Consider the following 18934-nt stretch of genomic DNA (forward strand, 5'->3'; position numbering starts at 1 on the left):
TGGAGCTGACACACATTCCTCTGCAAACCATATATTGCTACACCCGTTCCTGCAGAAGGGAATTACATCCCACAGCCTGATCCATATGTCTCTCCAGCATGACAGCAGTTTTAACCACCAAGTGTTCACAGAGGTCAACTTTTCAGATGAAGAATGGGGGCCAGGTCTCTTCGTTGTCTTCTACTGGAGCCAACAATGGCAGATAGTGCCTCTCTCCTCACCCACAAATGTATTCTGAGGTCAGAAAGGTCTGTATTCTACAGGCTTCCAGTAGAATGCAAGGCAGATAACTCCCCCCTACCCCACTCCTATAATTCCTGTTTGAACTGGAACAGATCTTTTTAGAGAAACAACCAGTCTTCATTTAAAAATGGCCAGTGCTGGAGAATGCACCAGGAGCCACTCAAAATATTAGGAGAGTGATACCGGTGGGTGCTGAAGGATCTCAGTGGCTGTCAAGGACTAAGGATAACTTTTTTAAGGCAAAAGCTTTCATTGCTGTCAGTTGCTTTACATTTTGATGATTCTTTCCAAAATGAAAACTGGGATTAGCCTTGACAAGAAAAGTAATAAGATATCTGTTAAATTTCATAGCTTAATCACTTGCTTTTTGTCTATCTTCCTTTCATAATTTGTTAATCATCTACTTAGATTTGTAATTCCTTAGGACAGGGACCTCTGTCTTCCGTCTTACTTATATAGCACTTGAGGGTACATTTGATATCATTTTTTTACTATTTGTTTAGCAGTGACATTAGGCTGAGTGCTTAAGAGTCCACAAAAATAAAGGCAGTCCTTGTTCCAGAATATCTTTAGTGTAAAAGACTGACAAGTGGAAGACCTGGCACAGTGGGACATACAGCACTAGGAAAAAGGGAAAATTATTTACCTTATAATTCTGCGCTGGATGTCTTGCAGGATTCTGACTCTTGAGTTTCAAGTCTCTAGTACAGGGGTGGGCAAACTTTTTGGCCCAAGGGCCACATCAGGGTGCAAAACGGTATGGAGGGCCAGGTAGGGAAGGCTGTGCCTCCCCAAACAGCCTGGCCCCTGCCCCCTATCTGCCCCCCTCAGAACCCCAGACCCATCCAACCCCCCCCTGCTTATTGTCCCCTGACCGCCTCCTCCCAGGACCCCCTGCCCCAACCACCCCCCCTGGGACTCCACACCCTATCCAACCCCCCCTGCTCCCTGTCCCCTGACTGCCCCAACCCCTATCCACACCCTCACCCCCTGACAGGCCCCCTGGGACCCCACCCCCTATCCAACACCCCCTGCTCCCTGTCCCCCCCGACCTCCCACCCCCTATCCAACCCTCCCTGTCTCCTGACCGCCCCGCCCCCCGAACCTCTGCCCCATCCAACCGCCCCCTGTCTGCCCTCTGGGGCCTCCTGCCCCTTATCCAACCCCCACCCCCCCCGCCCCTTTACCATGCCACTTAGAGCAGCAGGACAGGCTTATTTGAAAGCCTGGGACGTGGGTGGGCACAAGCCGCGCTGCCTGCGAGCCGGCATTGCTGCAGGGGAGGGAGGACAGCGGGGGAGGGGTCGGGGGGTGAGCCTCCCCAGCCGGGAGCTCAGGGGCCGGCCAGGATGGTCCTGCGGGCCAGATGTGGCCAACGGGCCATAGTTTGCCCACCCCTGCTCTAGTATGAGCCTATCCCAGACTTCTGAACCTAGACTTTTGGAGAATTGTGCCACCCCATGTTGACAGGTAGAACATTTCAACCTTGTTGTGAAATGGCTGAGGGACTAAAAACAAAATAAGATGTACTGGATCAGGAAAAGGTGTCTAATGTTTTACCCACAGGCATCTGTATTGAGCCAGGTCTGCTTTGACCTCTTCATTAATATCTAGAAAAGGGAGTAAAAATGTAAATCTAACTAGTTGGTAATATGAAAATGGGACTTTCTGGAAATACTAGTGGAAACAATAGACTGTGATCTAAAGCTATTAGAAACCTTGACAGAAAAAAACAGAACAGTCCAAAAGTAGAGAAAATTGTAAGTTAATATATTAGGCTGGGGAAGAGAATTTATGATGGAGAACCTTGGAACACAAGTAATGCAAGAAATAATTTGTGGTACTAATATGAAACAGGCACATGTTCCCCCTCTAAAAATAATCATGGCACTAATATGTTTACAGACAATTGCAGTCTGGGCCTGGAAATCCCCGTTTGACTACAATGGACTTTGGATCAGGCCATCTGCTTGTATATCCCTTTACCTTGTCCTTTGGCTGACTTGCCTGCTTAGATGATAAGCTCCTAGGGACAGGGATTCGACCCTGTGCAGTGCCTAGCACAATGAGACCCTGTTCTCAGTTGGTTAAGAGCACCACGACTGTAATACAAATACATTAATTTGTAATGTGATATAGCAGAAGAATGGCCAGTGCAACTGTGTAGAGGCAGTCATAATAGTGCCCCTTTCTATGGCTCTTGGCCACCGGCACCTGGAATACCGTGTTCATGCTGCGGTGCTTATTAGAGACAAATTGGGGGAAGTGGGAAAAGAAAGATGCAGGAGGTCCGAGTGATCATGACAGCCTACAAATACCTAAAGGGTGCAAACACTAAGGAGATACACTATCCTATATGATGTAAGTGGTCATTGCTAGGAGCAGTGATATGAACTTGAGAAAGGGGGCAGTTAAGCTGAATGTGTTTTAGGCAGGGCAGGAAGAAAAGATGAAAGTCCCATTGCTTGGTCCATTAAAAACTCAACTGAGTTCCCTATTCAATAAGCTCTAGAGTCTGCCTCTTTCCCCCTGTCCTCCCCCACCTCCAAGGAAGCGCGGGTGGTTGTTACTACTCCTGAGCATCCTTACTACTCACAAGGACCCTGCTCCAGAAAAGGATTTAGGCACATGCTTAGAGTTACAGACATGTTTAAGTTGCTTCGCTGGATCAGGAGGACACTGAAGAACTAGAGGAAACTGGTGGAGTGGGCGGAGCAGTGTAGCCTATAGTGTTGTTTGGGTTAAGAAATTACTTTTACCTAAATTAGCCTATTTTTGGGCCTAAGTGTAGCGGAGTCTGGGAAATCGAAGTAGCTAGTGTGAAAAAAGTCAAAGATAAGTTGGAGACAGAGTGTTATGGAAAGTAAGAATCAGCAAGGACATGAGCCAAGGTTATGGTATGGTGATGTTTTTGTTACAACTATTTTGAGCAAGGTTTTAAAAGTGTTTTTAAGAACTGTAAATGTTTTATTAAAATGCTGTCTATATTGATGGAATGGGACTTTGGTGCAGATGTTAATTTAAATAATGTGTAATGTAAAAAGCTAATAAGAAATGGTGGAAATGTAATTGTGATAAAGGACAGTTTAATATTAATTAGTATTATGATGGGGTATAAAAAGAAGTTTTTTTAAACTGGAGAAAACTTCAATTAACATCCAAAGGGTATAGTCAGATCCCAGGCTGTACTTTACTCTGTTGTCAGTGGACTGATCACGCATTGATACATCATTTCATCATCTAGTGTCAGTGTAACTGCATTATTGTGTAACGTGACAAAGTTCCTCCTCTGCCTTGGTGGGTCCTGCGCTTTTTGGCAGATTTGCTCACCTCAGAGGTTCACGGCAGCCCTCAGTTTGGCCACTTCTGCTAGAGGCTCAAACCTGCCATTCACTCAGCTAACCTCATCACTGGCCAGCATGGGGGAAACAGAGAACAAGATCCGCAGTCTCTGTCGTCCCACCTAGTGGGTCGGGGACAGGCCAGATCCCTTTCCAAAATAGACCTTCCCTTCTGGTGTTTCTCACAGAGCAGGTCAATTCCTCCTGTGTCCAATCAGGAGATGGGGGGAACCTAGACCTGCCCTCTACACAGGCTTCCAGCTCAGGACCCTGTGGATAGCAGCTGTCTACAATGTCTCCTGTATCAGCTGCGTGACACCTACAACTCCCTGGTCTACTTCCCCATTGCCTTCCCCCCAGCACCTTCTTTATCCTCACCACAAAACCTTCCTCCTGAAGCCTGATCATGCTTGTACTCCTCAGTCCTCCAGCAGCACGCCTTTTCACTCCCTGTTCCTTGCACCCCACTCATCCGGGTCTGTCACAGTAAGTAGTAATTGTATGCCTGTTTGTTTAACTAATCATAATTTTAAATAAAGTTTGGTTGTGTCATTTATAGTGTCGCCGAGTTGTCCTCTACTAAATAAATTTCCTGTGACCAACCTAGAGGCTCGACCCTGAAAACTAAGTTGGGTTTTATTGCACCCTCATCTTTAACAACTTAATATTAAGTGGGAATATTTCAACCTAAAGATTACAGCAGCAATTTTTGTTGCCATCCAATATCTGGGGTAAGCGCTGCCAGCAGCAGCCATTGCTCAAAGGGTTGTATAGGCCTTGGACTGGCTGCCTTTGAAGTGCTGAGAGGCCTCAGGGACCTTGTGGGAAATTTCCTTGGAGCGGGGTAGATCATTCCAAACCTGGTTGCAGCTTGCTTACTTTTAAAACACAAACATATGGCCAGATGCTCTAGTCCAGTGATTCTGGAACAGAGGCACTAATTGGGAAGTATCTCTGCTTAGAGTAACAAACAGCCATGAGAAGAGCTTCTCCCTTATAATTCCATGGAAACCCCACTGTAAGTAAAATGTGGGACTGGGACTCCAGGCTTGTCAACCTGAGGGATTTTTTGCACTGCATTGTAGCTACACTGGGGTTAGTTCCCAGGTATGGATGTTCTGCACTGGTGTTAAGGGGGTGGGGGAGGATACTGGTGTTAATTACCTTGGTTTCAAGCCCTGCTTTAAGATGATGCAAAAATGCCTAGACAAGCTCACTGTAGGGGTGAAGCAGGCGTGGGACTAGTTTGGAAGGAGGCAGGACCAGGGCATGGTTGGCTTCATCAGCATTCACCTGCTCAGTTCTGTGAGATAGATGACCTGTCAGCAGTCTCTTCCACTGCACCACTCTCCACACATTGTCTTAAAGAGCCAGGGGAAGTGGGGAGAAGGAGCTGAGGCATTTTACAAAAGTTGACTCTTCCCCAATATAGCATGTTTATCGGTCTGACAATTCTGTTCTTTACTATAGTTTCAACCAATTTACCAGGTACTGAAGTTAGGCTTATTGGCCCATAATTGCCAGAATCACCTCTGGATCTTTTTTCCTGCAAGTTCAGAAGCCCAGCACCTTTCTCTCAGGAGCAAACCCAGGCCCCCCACTGAAATGATCAAGGAAACTCCAAGAGTTTAAATGTATAGCTTCTAGGCCCTTATTTGCCTTTTTGTGTGTGTAAAGAACAATGTGGTTCTTTTAAATTAATTCATGAGATATGGAAACAAATTATAGAAAGGCAGTATGTGAAAGTGGAAAAGTTTTTATTTATCTTAATTTACATCTAAGAATAGACATTTTTCCTTGTAATTCTCCAGATTAAGTAACTAACTTGTTTGGTAAAATGTTTAAAAAAAACCCTTTTAATAAACATGCAAAAACTTTAACCTAATAACTTCTCAATATATGAAAATGACCAGAGAATTGGGTCAGAAATACTTACAAAATTTAAAATGGCTCCCTTGAAACTTTTCACTAATTTAAAAAAATATCTGTAGTAAGACTCTCCATTTAATTCAAAAGAATTTAAGACGAGTTTGCCCATCACTTCTTCCAGGGGCTTTTTCAAATGTTAGTCGCCTTTTTTTGAGCTGTGGTACTTGTGCAAAGCCTAAACCTATGAAAGAAAGCGGGGAAATAAGAAAGGAGTGAATAACTACAAAACAATGTCCTAGTTGTGTAGACTTGGCGATGCTTTTCTCAGTAGTAATAGCAGGCTGTAGCTTTTCATAGCGTGCTACTGTACAAAGAATGACAAGATTGTAACCAGCCTGAGATCTGTACAGATTACTATTTTTAGAATAAATTCCATTAATAGAAGTATATGCACAAACATCTTGTGACTTTAAACTGGGAATTAATTTACAAAAGCAATCTGTGATATACTTAAGGACTGCAACACTTTGGCATGCTTTTAATGTTTCTTTATATTAGATGAGTAGTACATTTGAGACTCTTCAATAAATGTGTAATTAGAAATTTTTCATCAGGGACACACTATTAATGTTCTCAAGTTAAAAATGTCTACACTTAAAAATTACAAATAATTTTAAAAGCAAAATATTTGAAAATTTATTCCTTAATCTTGCGTAAGTCTTTTGTACAGGATTCTGTTTGTCCCTAGCAATACATAATATGGAAAAACAAACAAAAAAAAAACTTAGCTAGGAACTTCATCTGTTACAGAAGAAAAAACTTGGTGCATTGACCCTAAGTGTTTTTAGATTTATTAAAACTTTATCTTCCCACACTGATTTTTTTAGGCCTATTTTGACTTTGTAGGAGCTTCTGAAATATGGAAGTTGCATGACATTTTTCTTTAATGGGGCAATGCTTTGTGAGCTAGTCTTTGTTTTATTTTTGCTCATGAACAGTGAATTAAAAATAACTTTTTCTGCCAAGAGCCAAGACAAAACCACGGCTCATCTCCTCCTCTTGCTTTAATCACGTTTCATTATTTTATGTATGGATTTGATATGACAGTTCTTGGTATTACACAAATCTGTTCAACTAGAGATCAGTGCTTTTCAGGACAGTGGGACCTGGAGGCAGGTCATTGGTTTCTACAAAACTGGTTTACTGGAGTTAAAACTTTCTCTTCTGACTAGACAATTTCCTTTACAGTTACTGAAGTACTGCTAACCACCACACTGTACCTCAGACTTACCCAGGGAGAGAGTAGCAGCAGCAGATTTGTTTACAACTTCCTTATAATCACCTTAATTCCCAAAGATTGAGAAATAAAAGCAGTGTACCACATTTCAAATAACTTTTCCCCTGTTCACTGCCAGCTTGCCATAACCACCCCATGAACAAGATATCAATTAGTTACTCAGGTTTTCATAGATGATTTTGGTGTAATTACTTAGGTATCTCCTCAGCTTCACTGGACAATGAAGAGATCAAAATGTAAAATAACTGTAATCAGTTATTACATTTATGAATACCGCAGGACCTCTCCTTGCCCCTGGGACTAAATTTTCAAAAATTAGGGGTTAATAAAGAAAGTCACATGCATGCGTGCATCCATATTTAAACATACAATGGTCTCACTTGTGCACACAAAGCTGCCAATTCACATATAACAAAACTGATTTAGCTAGTCATTAGTTTGCATGAGGACTTAACCAGGTTTGTCCAAGAATCTCAGCTTTGGTGTTTTTTTTTAAATTTGGCCCATAATATCAATATTAGATTGTAATTATCATTAATGGGCCAGATTTTGCCACCCTTCCTACTTGGGACTTATTTTGCAAGTCATCTTATTGATTTCACTCTCTGAGTAAGGGTGGCAGAGAGAATAACTGAAGAGGAGAGGCATAATTTTTAAAAGGTTCTGTGGCGCATGGTACAATGAGAGTTACTGATAGAGATCAGTAATTACTATTAATTATTACTTTTAAAATGCCATGGATATGCATTACACTTTACAAAAGAGAGAGACCATGCCTTAAAGAACTTACCATCTAAAATGAGAAAATAAACAGGAGAAGATGGCACACCCAAGGAGGGGATGGGAAGAAGAACAGAGTGAAGACAATAAGGATATGAAGTCTCTTCTGTGAGTAATGTATGTCTTCAGGGTTAACAGGGTATTTTAATATTAATACATACATTAAATTTCATTGAAGAAGTGGGTTTTCAAAAGCACTCAAGAACAGAGAAGGGGTAGGTGCAGCAGGCAAAACTAAGAAGGGGGCTTCAAGCACAGGATGCTGCACAAAATAGATGTCATAACAAATATATGTCAGAGAACACAAAGTGTCTGGGTGAAATCCTGACCCCACTGAAGTCAGTGGCAAAACTCCCATTCACTTTAATGTGCTCAGGATTTTGCTTTCTGTGGCTGCTAAATTTAACACTACGGGTGAAAACAATTTCAGCCCTGTGGTTGTCTTTGTCCTAGGTCTATGTTTATTAAAAAAATTTGTCAACATTTCTAAAAATAATTCGAGTAAGTTTATTAAATGAATTTCAAACACAGGTCATGGGAATAAGTAGAAGCTTTGTGAAATCTGAGCACTAGTGCTTTTTCAATATTTTGTCAAAAGAAAAAAAAAGTCATGATAATTTAAAAAAAAAACTATTCCCCATTAGAGTAAAAAATGCACATATTTAAAATGCTAGGAACTCCTGCTTGCATTAAAAATACAAATAATATTTAGAATTTTCTACAAATTAGCTAATTAAAATGAAAGAGCAACTGATCCGTTGATTTGAAAACTATTTTAAAGAAAAATCTGTGACCTAGTCTTCCAGGTAGTCTGATTTTTAGTTTAATTAGAGATTAATCTCAGCACTTGTGTGTGATTTTACCATACCTGTTAAAACATCCTTTTCTGTTAAGTTTGATAATGATGCACTGGGCCTTCTCTTTCCTGAAAACTCTCCAGCTATTTGGTGAAAATTCAGACTACGGTATTCATCTGGGTTTGCAACTGAATCACAGAGCCGGAGGTCAGGTGCAAATGAATCCAGTGCATGGCTGGATGGATATTCACTCCAAAGTGTCTCCTCAACCTGAGCTTCTGGACAGCTATATGGCAAGCCTCTAAATTCTCCTTGAAAATTCTTAGAGCTTTGCTGGAATGGAAAGTCATTAAATAAATCTTTTTTAGAGACAAGATACTGTGCATGTTTGGAAGCCTAATCAGAGTTCTAATGCAGCATGAGAGGTGGTCTTTGTACATCAAGTAAATTCTTCTTGATGCGGGGTTCTCAAACATTTTTTGCTGGGACCCCCTTTGAAAGTATTTCAGGCTGTGACGACCCCCTCTAATAAAGTGTTGACCTGACACCCTCTGCCCCAATACCATGCCACACTTACTTCTGCACCGCTGCTGGTGGTAGCTCTGCCTTCAGAGCTGGGCACCTTGTCAGGAGCTGCCACTCTCCAGTTGCTCAGCTCTGAAGGCAGCACAGAAGTAAGGATGGCAATACTATGACCCGCCCCCCTACAATAGGCTTGCGACAACCTTTTGGGTCAGGACCCCCAGTTTGAGAAATGCTTCATTAGACAATACTCCCGCCTTCCCTCAGAGAATGTATCTTTTAGAGAGGATTATATTTCTCTGTGTACATCTGTACATCTTTGTGTTCCCTTCATGCATTAAAGTAGAGCCTAGAACCTACTATTGACTACATCAGGAGCAGAATCAGCCCCTTGATCCCTGAGAATTCACTATAACTGAGCACTTGAGGCTTCAAAATATAAAACAAACATATGGTGCCTTCTAAAATGGTAAATAAGGATTTAACTGCATCTTTCTGAATGATCAGCTGTAACATTTTCTAAACAGTCATCTTAATTGAGCAATAAAGCTAGGTTTCATTTGCAGTTTCACTTAAGATCATTCAAATATTATAAGGAACTGATTGATTTTGATCTTTTTCTTTTTTGAAAATGTATCCTTCTTAATTCCATCCAGGTTCTTGTAAATGTCTAATACCTTAAGATTTCTTCAGATTCTTTTTACCAAGGACACTCTCTTTACCTTGAGAACACAAAGCCCAGCTTTTTCAAACTGTTTTTCTCGGTCCTTGAATTCCTGACAGTATAAATCTGCTTCTGAGATCTGGTAATGCATTTTGGTATCCCTTGTTTTGTCTCGGAGTTTTTCTGGAGGATAATTAGTTTCCAGTTGGCCTAGACACAAGTAACAGGATATATAATAATAATATAAGATTTTCAGATTGTTAAACTCACCCCAAGTGCAGCAAAGTCACTGGAGGAGGAAGTTAATATTTTATTTTAGTTGCTTAGTTAAGAGAGAGGAGTGTTACATGTTCTCCAAAGCAAGTTGTTTGGGTCATCTCGGTCCAGGCTCCTCCTTTACAGGGTCTTTTGATGAGGGCAGTGATGACTTAGGAATTCTACTGAGGAAGGTTGGGATACTCTTTTTTTCTTTTGTGCTGTAAGGATTAACTGCTTATTGCCAGTAAGTAGCGAGTTTACTGTTAAATTAGATTTACTTTTAAGATTTCTGTTTTAAAAAACCATCAAGAACATTTGGGGCCTGATACAGAGCTCGCAGAAGTCATTGGAAAGGCTTCCACTGAGTTCAATGAACTTTGGATATGGACAATCCATGCAAGGGTTCTCAACCTTTTTCCTTCTGAGGCCCAACCCGCCTGTAACAGGCTATAAAAACTCTACAGCCCACCTGTGCCACAATTATAACTGGTTTTTCTGCATATAAAAGCCAGGGCCGGCGATAGGGGGTAGCAAGCAGGGCAATTGCCTGGGGCCCCTGCCACAGGCACACCTGCAAAGCTACATTGCTCAGGCTTCAGCTCCAGGTGGCAGGGCTCAGGGCCCTGGGCTTCAACCCCCATGTGGTGGGGCTTCGGCTTTCTGCCCTGGTCCCCAGTGAGTCTAATGCTGGCCCTGCTTGGTGGACCCCCTGAAACCAGCTCGTGGCCCCCCAGGGGACCCTAGACCCATGGTTGAGAACCACTGCACTACAGCACCTTTCTGCACTCTTGTACATTTAAATAAAGTAACTATCTGTCCAGATCTAGAAATTCTTTAACTGATTCAAATTTACTAAGGACTTTACAGCTTACATTTACATTTGCTGAATATATTATGTCTGTTAAATCAAGTTCTACCAAAGGAACTAAGGAAAAAAGTCAGAAACAGAAGAGACACAGGATGTATCATCTTCACTGTGTATCTATCTTTTATACCATGGAGCCCATTTTAAATGACCATCCAAATGACCAGGAAAAATGGTTGCCTAATAAGGGTGGCTTTTAACTACAAGCCAAATAAAACTGACCTGGAAAGCAGCGATCTTTCAAAGACAGGAAGTTGCCCACTGAGGTGGTCTTTGGTACTGGTTTCAAATTAATTATTGTAACTCCACCGAAATCAATTAATTGACTTAATTGACTTCAGTAATTTTTATATTGACGTCACAGGGCTTGATTCACTCCCACCAGAGCAAGTCTGTCTGTGGAACCCTGACAGCAGTAGGTATGCCAGGAGGGGAGTTGCAACAAGCTACTTATAAAGTATACAGGACTGGCTCAGAAAGGGTATGCACTGATTCCACACATTTTCTAGGGAGCCACAGGTGTCTGAGCCTTCAGGCTGCCTTTCCTAGTGGAACCCCCAGAGTGAGGGCTGGCAGGACAATCACATCTGCCTCCACCAGCATGGCTAGCCCAGTAGGGTAAACTGCAACCCCCTGGAATCTTGCACAGTAAATCAACTGAAGTCAACAAACTGACACACAGTCTTTCAAGGCTTTGCATAGCGCCCATTACCATAGTATCTAAGCACATGGATTAATCTGACTCTGCTGTCTATTCTTCATACATATACACTGAAATACGAGCTCATCTAAATATGGATAACACTCATACATAGAATCATAGGACTGGAAGGGACCTCAGGAGGTCATTTAGTCCAGTCCCCTCCACTCATGGCAAGATTAAGTATTATCTAGACCACCCCTGACAGATGTTTGTCTAACCTGCTCTTAAAAATCTCCAATGATGGAGGTTCCACAACCTCCCTAGGCAATTTATTCCAGTTCTTAATCACACTGACAGTTAGGAAGTTTTTCCTAATGTCCAACCTAAACCTCCCTTGCTGCAATTTAAGTCCATTGCTTCTTCTCCTATCCTCAGAGGTTAAGGAGAACAATTTGTCTCTCTCTTCCTTGTAACAATCCTTTATGTATTTGAAAATGGTTATCTTGTCCCCTCTGTCTTCTCTTTTCCAGACTAAACAAACAGACTAAACAAAGATTGAAGTTTAGTCAATCTTCCCTCATAGGTCATGTTTTGTAGACCTTTAATCATTTTTGTTGCTCTTCTCTGGACTTTTTCCAATTTGTCCACAACTTTTCTGAAATGTGGGGCCCAGAACTGGACACACTACTCCAGTTGAGGCCTAATCAGCATGGACTAGAGTGAAAAATTACTTCTCGTGTCTTGCTTACAACACTCCTGCTAATACATCCCAGAATGATGTTTGCTTTTTTTTGCAACAGTGTTACACTGTTGATTCATGTTTGCTTTTTTTTGCAACAGTGTTACACTGTTGATTCATATTTAGCTTATGGTCCAATATGCTTATCCCCAAATCCCTTTCCACAGTACGCCTTCCTAGGCAATTATTTCCCATTTTGTATGTGCAACTGATTGTTCCTTCCTCAGTGGAGTACTTTGCATTTGTCCTTATTGAATTTAATCCTGCTAACTTCATACCATTTCTCCAGTTTGTCCAGATCATTTTGAATTTTAATTCTATCCTCCAAAGCATTTGCAACCCCTCCCAGGTTGGTATTGTCTGCAAACTTTATAAGTGTACTCTCTATGCCATTATCTAAATCATTGATGAAGAGACTGAACAGAACCGGATCCAGAACCAATCCCTGAGGGACTCCACTCGTTATGCCCTTCACAGCATGACTGTGAACCACTGATAACTACTCTCTGGGAATGACTTTCCAGCCAGTTATGCACCCACCTTATAGTAGCTCCATCTAGGTTGCATTTCCCTAGTTTGATAATGAGAAGGTCATGCAAGACAGCATCAAAAGTTTTACTAAAGTAAAGATATACCACGTCTACTGCTTCCCCCCATCTACAGGGCTTGTTACCCTGTCAAAGAAAGCTAACAGGTTGATATGACATAATTTGTTCTTGACAAATCCATGCTGACTGTTACTTATCACATTATCTTCTAGATGTTTGCAAATTGATTGCTTAATTATTTGCTCCATTATCTTTCCAGGTACAGAAGTTAAGATGACTGGTCTGTAATTCCCTGGGTTGTCCTTATTTCTCTTTTTATAGATTGGCATTATATTCCCTGCTTCATATTTGTTTTTATTCTCTTAACTTCACTGACCCTCTGACTGCAGCAGTTCCTCTTGTTTGACTGTATTATTTTCTTGCACATAGCACAGTAAGTTTTCGATCACAAACACTGCATCAATTATGGCACCAGGGGGACCTTTAATCTCTAATCTTGCTTTTCCATCAACCACTTCTTCCAATATGGATATACCGAAACGCTGCAGATGAGAAAGTTCTGCATGCTCTCTTTTGCTAAGGTTAAAAATGTGATTGTTTTCTATAACAATAAAGTGACTTTCCTGGACTTGCATTATGTCTTCAATCCATATTTTTGCTGCTTCCAGTTTTTCATAGCAGTTCCCAATAAGTTCAATGGCTGGTCCAGTTTTTTGATTCTCTATTTCAGCTTGTCTGTCGGAGCGTGACCCTGTAAGAAGTACAGTTTATACAAGTACAGTCGGTAGACTGAAAAGTTCACAAGTGCTGTCACAAATCTCTATATGCAACCTTCAGACTCTGCACACAAGGAACCTTACTGGTCCTTCTGGTACGTTCAGAATGGGGATATTATGACAGACACTAAGGGGTAGATTTTTAAAGATACAAATGGCAGTTGGGCATCTAACTCCCATTAACTTTCAGTTTTGCCTTTGAAAATCTCCCCAAAAGGGCCTAATTCTCATTGATTTAAGTGGGACCAGGATTTGCCCCTAGTAATAATAAATACAGTTCCAATCCAGATGTATAAACATAATTATATTTTGAAGTCAAATTAAATGGTAGTAGTTCTTCTGTGAACCATTTAGAAACTTGTTCTTAATTTTCATGTTTTCCCACATTCTTCTAATGGGTGGTTTAAGCAGAAGTTGCTATTTCAGGAGATACTAGAGATAATGAAATTAAATATTTACACAGACTGAAAATGTTAATGTTGCTTTTAAGTCTCTAGTTAGGACTGTTTTTGTGTTAAGAGAATACATTGTAGTTCTCGGGGGAAAATGAAGGAGAGGACATTGTCCTATTTACAAAGAAGCCCTTTTTTAAAATCCCTGCTGGTGTTTGGCTCTGGATAAATGAGTACCTTTTGCATTTTAAGTACATCTGTGTTCTCCCTGTGTTTTTTTTTTTTAAAGTAGGATGTAAAATCAATGTGTTTCACTCACACTGGCTTTGCATTGGCTAGCTAGAATATGTTTTAAATGACAACAAACTCAGCTTGATATAAAGAGTCCACTGATGGAAATGGTAAGGGGCTGGAGTGCTGCCCGCAATAATTTGAACACTGGAGACACAATGCAAACACAACTCCCATGTCTGCAAGGAGGGAAGGAATGTTACCCATCACACCATCCTCACCTTCCTTGAACTGAAATTTTACCCTTTGGCGCCAGGGGCCCAGTCACATGAAGTACTTTGTGCCGTCAACTCCCACTGATTGCAGTTGGTAGTGATGGCCCTAACCAAAAGTTGAATAAAACTGTGCTGCAAATTTGAAGTGGTAACTAAAGACAGGGCACTGCCTATTGCGGGTGAGGTTTTTACTGTGTTAATTAACCTTATACAATAAGCTCTGGAACTCTGTAGTAGCTACAATGCACTCAGCCAGGGTCCCCCCCAGGTTTAATTTATTTTTTTTTAAAGTTAGAGTCAGGTGCACTAAACTTCTGGGCCTGGTTCTAGGAAAACTCTGAGAAAACCCCCCCAACAACTTTTATCACCACCAGGTTGAATAGGGACGGCTGTGTTCATGTCCTCTCAGCAGCTGGCATCTGATAAAGCTGTCTATTATAACCTAGCCGGGTTTTCTCTTAAATCAACTAATTATGATGATTTTCACAAGGACCCCTTTCAGATTAATTAGAAACTACAACACAGGGGACGATTCAGACCTGGATTACGTCTGCTTCCAATAGCATAACCCAGAGATATGTGCAGTAAGGGACACCTTCCCTCTCTCCCTCCCTCAGAGGTGGGGTGTCGCAGTGGGTGAATCAAGCCTCACCATAAAAACCCTAAAAAAGTGTTCTGTTGGTCTTTCTCTTGATTTGAACTGGTTGAAGTTTATTTTTGTTCACTGGATCAGTGACAATTAACTAGGCTGAGGAGGGACCTGGTTAGATAATTTCATGGCCACTAACTAGACTTGTAGCCACAGTATATACAAGGGTGATTAAAACTTGTGCTTCAGGGTCAGAAAGGAACTCCTCTTGCCCCGGAAAAGGCACTGCACAATTATTGGAGCTCAGAAGGGTCATCTTCCTCTGAAGCATCAACTACCCAAAGATTGCTAGGGGAAGCAAAGACCTGAGTCTGGTATGACAAATCCTGATTGCATAAGCTGGAAAAAAGGTGCCAAAGCATAACAGTTAGAACCTTCTTTATCATACCCATTAGCTCCTTAAATAGAAGAAACTGGGATGCAGATGATTGATTAGAGAAAATAATTGATAACTGTCATAGTTTAGCTTCCTCCAGTCTGTATTCACAGTTAAGAAATCCTCCTTTTGAGCTACCAAACCCTAAGATCAGTTCTATTCTCAGCATTCACACATAACTCCTGATAACATCAGTGTGAATGCCGTGGGTCTTTCAAGGGGCAAAAGACTGCAAAGTGTCTGAAGAGTTGAATAGTTAGCTCAACAGTTACAGTTTTGTTTACATGAATGAGAATCTGATAAAAGTCAAAAGCAATCTAATTAAATAGTATCATAACACTAAAACAAGTTTTGCAAAACACAACTTTAGAAGAGGTAACACATCTTCCCCATTATACCCAAACCAGTCTTGTCTTTTTCTCCCTCTTATCACCCAGTTTGACAGGCAATGAAACAGAATAAAAAAATTAAATGCAGAGCTCCTGTGTGATGGTTTCACCCCCAGATAATAGATGTTTATTAGGAGAATATAATTTTCAGAACCTTATTCATCCTTTGTGCTTCTTACTTACCCAAATAATCCCTTTTGTTGCATTCCGTGTCTTTTATCAGTTTGTTTTTTGCTGAATGTAACTTGGTTTGGAAAGCCTTGAAAAAGAAAGATTTAGAATCAGTTCACAGCCAGCTATGTATCAAACCACTAACAAGTGAACAGAGTCTGTCTCTCCAGATTTCTGTTAGGTAAGCAATTTTAGTCAGCCTGTTTTCATACAGGGCCTAATGGTGGTTTCCTGTGCCAAGCCTGGTTCCAGGGTTTTGTACAGGGACATGGATGGCATCCACTCCAATTCCATCTGCAGGTAGTATGTGGGGAACTCAGGCAGCCAGGCTAAGGCAGCTATTACAGCTTATGGGCAGGAGTAGAAGCTGCCCATAAGCTGCTCTCTTCTGCTTGCAGATTTATGCTGATGGATCCATGCTGTGCATTGATGCACTGACTATCCCCCCTACCTAACTCACAGTCACAAAGCTCCTCTCCATGGCCTCATTGTGATGTGATTGGAATAACAGAGACTTGGTGGGATAACTCACATGACTGGAGTACTGTCATGGATGGTTACAAAATGTTCAGGAAGGACAGGCAAGGCAGAAAAGGTGGGGGAGTAGCACTGTATGTAAGGGAGCAGTATGACTGCTCAGAGCTCCGGTACGAAACTGCAGAAAAACCTGAGCGTCTCTGGATTAAGTTTAGAAGTGTGAGCAACAAGAGTGATGTAGTGGTGGGAGTCTGCTATAGACCACCGGACCAGGGGGATGAGGTGGATGAGGCTTTCTTCCGGCAGCTCGCGGAAGCTACTAGATCGCACGCCCTGGTTCTCATGGGTGACTTTAATTTTCCTGATATCTGCTGGGAGAGCAATACAGCGGTGCACAGACAATCCAGGAAGTTTTTGGAAAGCGTAGGGGACAATTTCCTGGCACAAGTGCTAGAGGAGTCAACTAGTGGGGAGCTTTTCTTGACCTGCTGCTCACAAACCGGGAAGAATTAGTAGGGAAAGCAAAAGTGGATGGGAATCTGGGAGGCAGTGACCATGAGTTGGTTGAGTTCAGGATCCTGACACAGGGAAGAAAGGTAAGCGGCAGGATACGGACCCTGGACTTCAGGAAAGCAGACTTCGACTCCCTCAGGGAACGGATGGGTAGGATCCCCTGGGGGACTAACATGAAGGGGAAAGGAGTCCAGGAGAGCTGGCTGTATTTCAAGGAATCCCTGTTGAGGTTACAGGGACAAACCATCCCGATGTGTCGAAAGAATAGTAAATATGGCAGGCGACCAGCTTGGCTTAACGGTGAAATCCTAGCGGATCTTAAACATAAAAAAGAAGCTTACAAGAAGTGGAAGGTTGGACATATGACCAGGGAAGAGTATAAAAATATTGCTCGGGCACGTAGGAATCATATCAGGAGGGCCAAATCGCACCTGGAGCTGCAGCTAGCGAGAGATGTTAAGAGTAACAAGAAAGGTTTCTTCAGGTATGTTGGCAACAAGAAGAAAGCCAAGGAAAGTGTGGGCCCCTTAATGAATAAGGGAGGCAACCTAGTGACAGAGGATGTGGTAAACGCTAATGTACTCAATGCTTTTTTTGCTTCTGTCTTCACTAACAAGGTCAGCTCCCAGACTGCTGCGCTGGGCATCACAACAGGGGGAATAGATGGCCAGCCCTCTGTGGAGAAAGAGGTGGTTAGGGACTATTTAGAAAAGCTGGACGTGCACAAGTCCATGGGGCCGGACGAGTTGCATCCGAGAGTGCTAAAGGAACTGGCGGCTGTGATTGCAGAGCCATTGGCCATTATCTTTGAAAACTTGTGGCGAACGGGGGAAGTCCCGGATGACTGGAAAAAGGCTAATGTAGTGCCAATCTTTAAAAAAGGGAAGAAGGAGGATCCTGGGAACTACAGGCCAGTCAGCCTCACTTCAGTCCCTGGAAAAATCATGGAGCAGGTCCTCAAAGAATCAATCCTGAAGCACTTACATGAGAGGAAAGTGATCAGGAACAGTCAGCATGGATTCACCAAGGGAAGGTCATGCCTGACTAATCTAATTGCCTTCTATGATGAGATTACTGGTTCTGTGGATGAAGGGAAAGCAGTGGATGTATTGTTTCTTGACTTTAGCAAAGCTTTTGACACTGTCTCCCACAGTATTCTTGTCAGCAAGTTAAAGAAGTACAGGCTGGATGAATGCACTATAAGGTGGGTAGAAAGTTGGCTAGATTGTCGGGCTCAACGGGTAGTGATCAATCGCTCCATGTCTAGTTGGCAGCCGGTGTTAAATGGAGTGCCCCAGGGGTCAGTCCTGGGGCCGGTTTTGTTCAATATCTTCATAAATGATCTGGAGGATGGTGTGGATTGCACTCTCAGCAAATTTGCGGATGATACTAAACTGGGAGGAGTGGTAGATACGCTGGAGGGCAGGGATAGGATACAGAGGGACCTGGACAAATTGGAGGACTGGGCCAAAAGAAATCTGATGAGGTTGAATAAGGATAACTGCAGGGTCCTGCACTTAGGACGGAAGAACCCAATGCACAGCTACAGACTAGGGACCGAATGGCTAGGCAGCAGTTCTGCGGAAAAGGACCTAGGGGTGACAGTGGACGAGAAGCTGGATATGAGTCAGCAGTGTGCCCTTGTTGCCAAGAAGGCCAATGGCACTTTGGGATGTATAAGTAGGGGCATAGCGAGCAGATCGAGGGACGTGATCGTCCCCCTCTGTTCGACATTGGTGAGGCCTCATCTGGAGTACTGTGTCCAGTTTTGGGCCCCACACTACAAGAAGGATGTGGATAAATTGGAAAGAGTCCAGCGAAGGGCAACAAAAATGATTAGGGGTCTGGAACACATGACTTATGAGGAGAGGCTGAGGGAACTGGGATTGTTTAGTCTGCAGAAGAGAAGAATGAGGGGGAATTTGATAGCTACTTTCAACTACCTGAGAGGTGGTTCCAGAGAGGATGGTTCTAGACTATTCTCAGTGGTAGAAGAGGACAGGACAAGGAGTAATGGTCTCAAGTTGCAGTGGGGGAGGTTTAGGTTGGATATTAGGAAAAACTTTTTCACTAGGAGGGTGGTGAAACACTGGAATGCGTTGCCTAGGGAGGTGGTGGA

The 18934-nt window shown here is 42.4% G+C and overlaps 1 protein-coding gene across 1 annotated transcript in view; it reads right to left on the reverse strand.

Moving 5' to 3' along the window:
• Window positions 1-5593: 5593 nt before the first annotated feature.
• SHOC1 (shortage in chiasmata 1) overlaps window positions 5594-18934 on the reverse strand; it is a 117847-nt gene continuing 104506 nt past the window's right edge. Inside the window, exons 30-36 of the mRNA XM_077818051.1 lie at window positions 15838-15913; window positions 12943-13317; window positions 9572-9723; window positions 8399-8660; window positions 7541-7543; window positions 6745-6795; window positions 5594-5694 (exon numbers count right to left, since the gene is read on the reverse strand). Coding sequence (XP_077674177.1) covers window positions 5594-5694; window positions 6745-6795; window positions 7541-7543; window positions 8399-8660; window positions 9572-9723; window positions 12943-13317; window positions 15838-15913 — 1020 coding nt within the window. The remainder of the gene's footprint in view (window positions 5695-6744; window positions 6796-7540; window positions 7544-8398; window positions 8661-9571; window positions 9724-12942; window positions 13318-15837; window positions 15914-18934) is intronic.

The sequence above is a fragment of the Eretmochelys imbricata genome, chromosome 5 (genome assembly GCF_965152235.1).
Source record: "Eretmochelys imbricata isolate rEreImb1 chromosome 5, rEreImb1.hap1, whole genome shotgun sequence".
Taxonomy (NCBI): domain Eukaryota; kingdom Metazoa; phylum Chordata; order Testudines; family Cheloniidae; genus Eretmochelys; species Eretmochelys imbricata.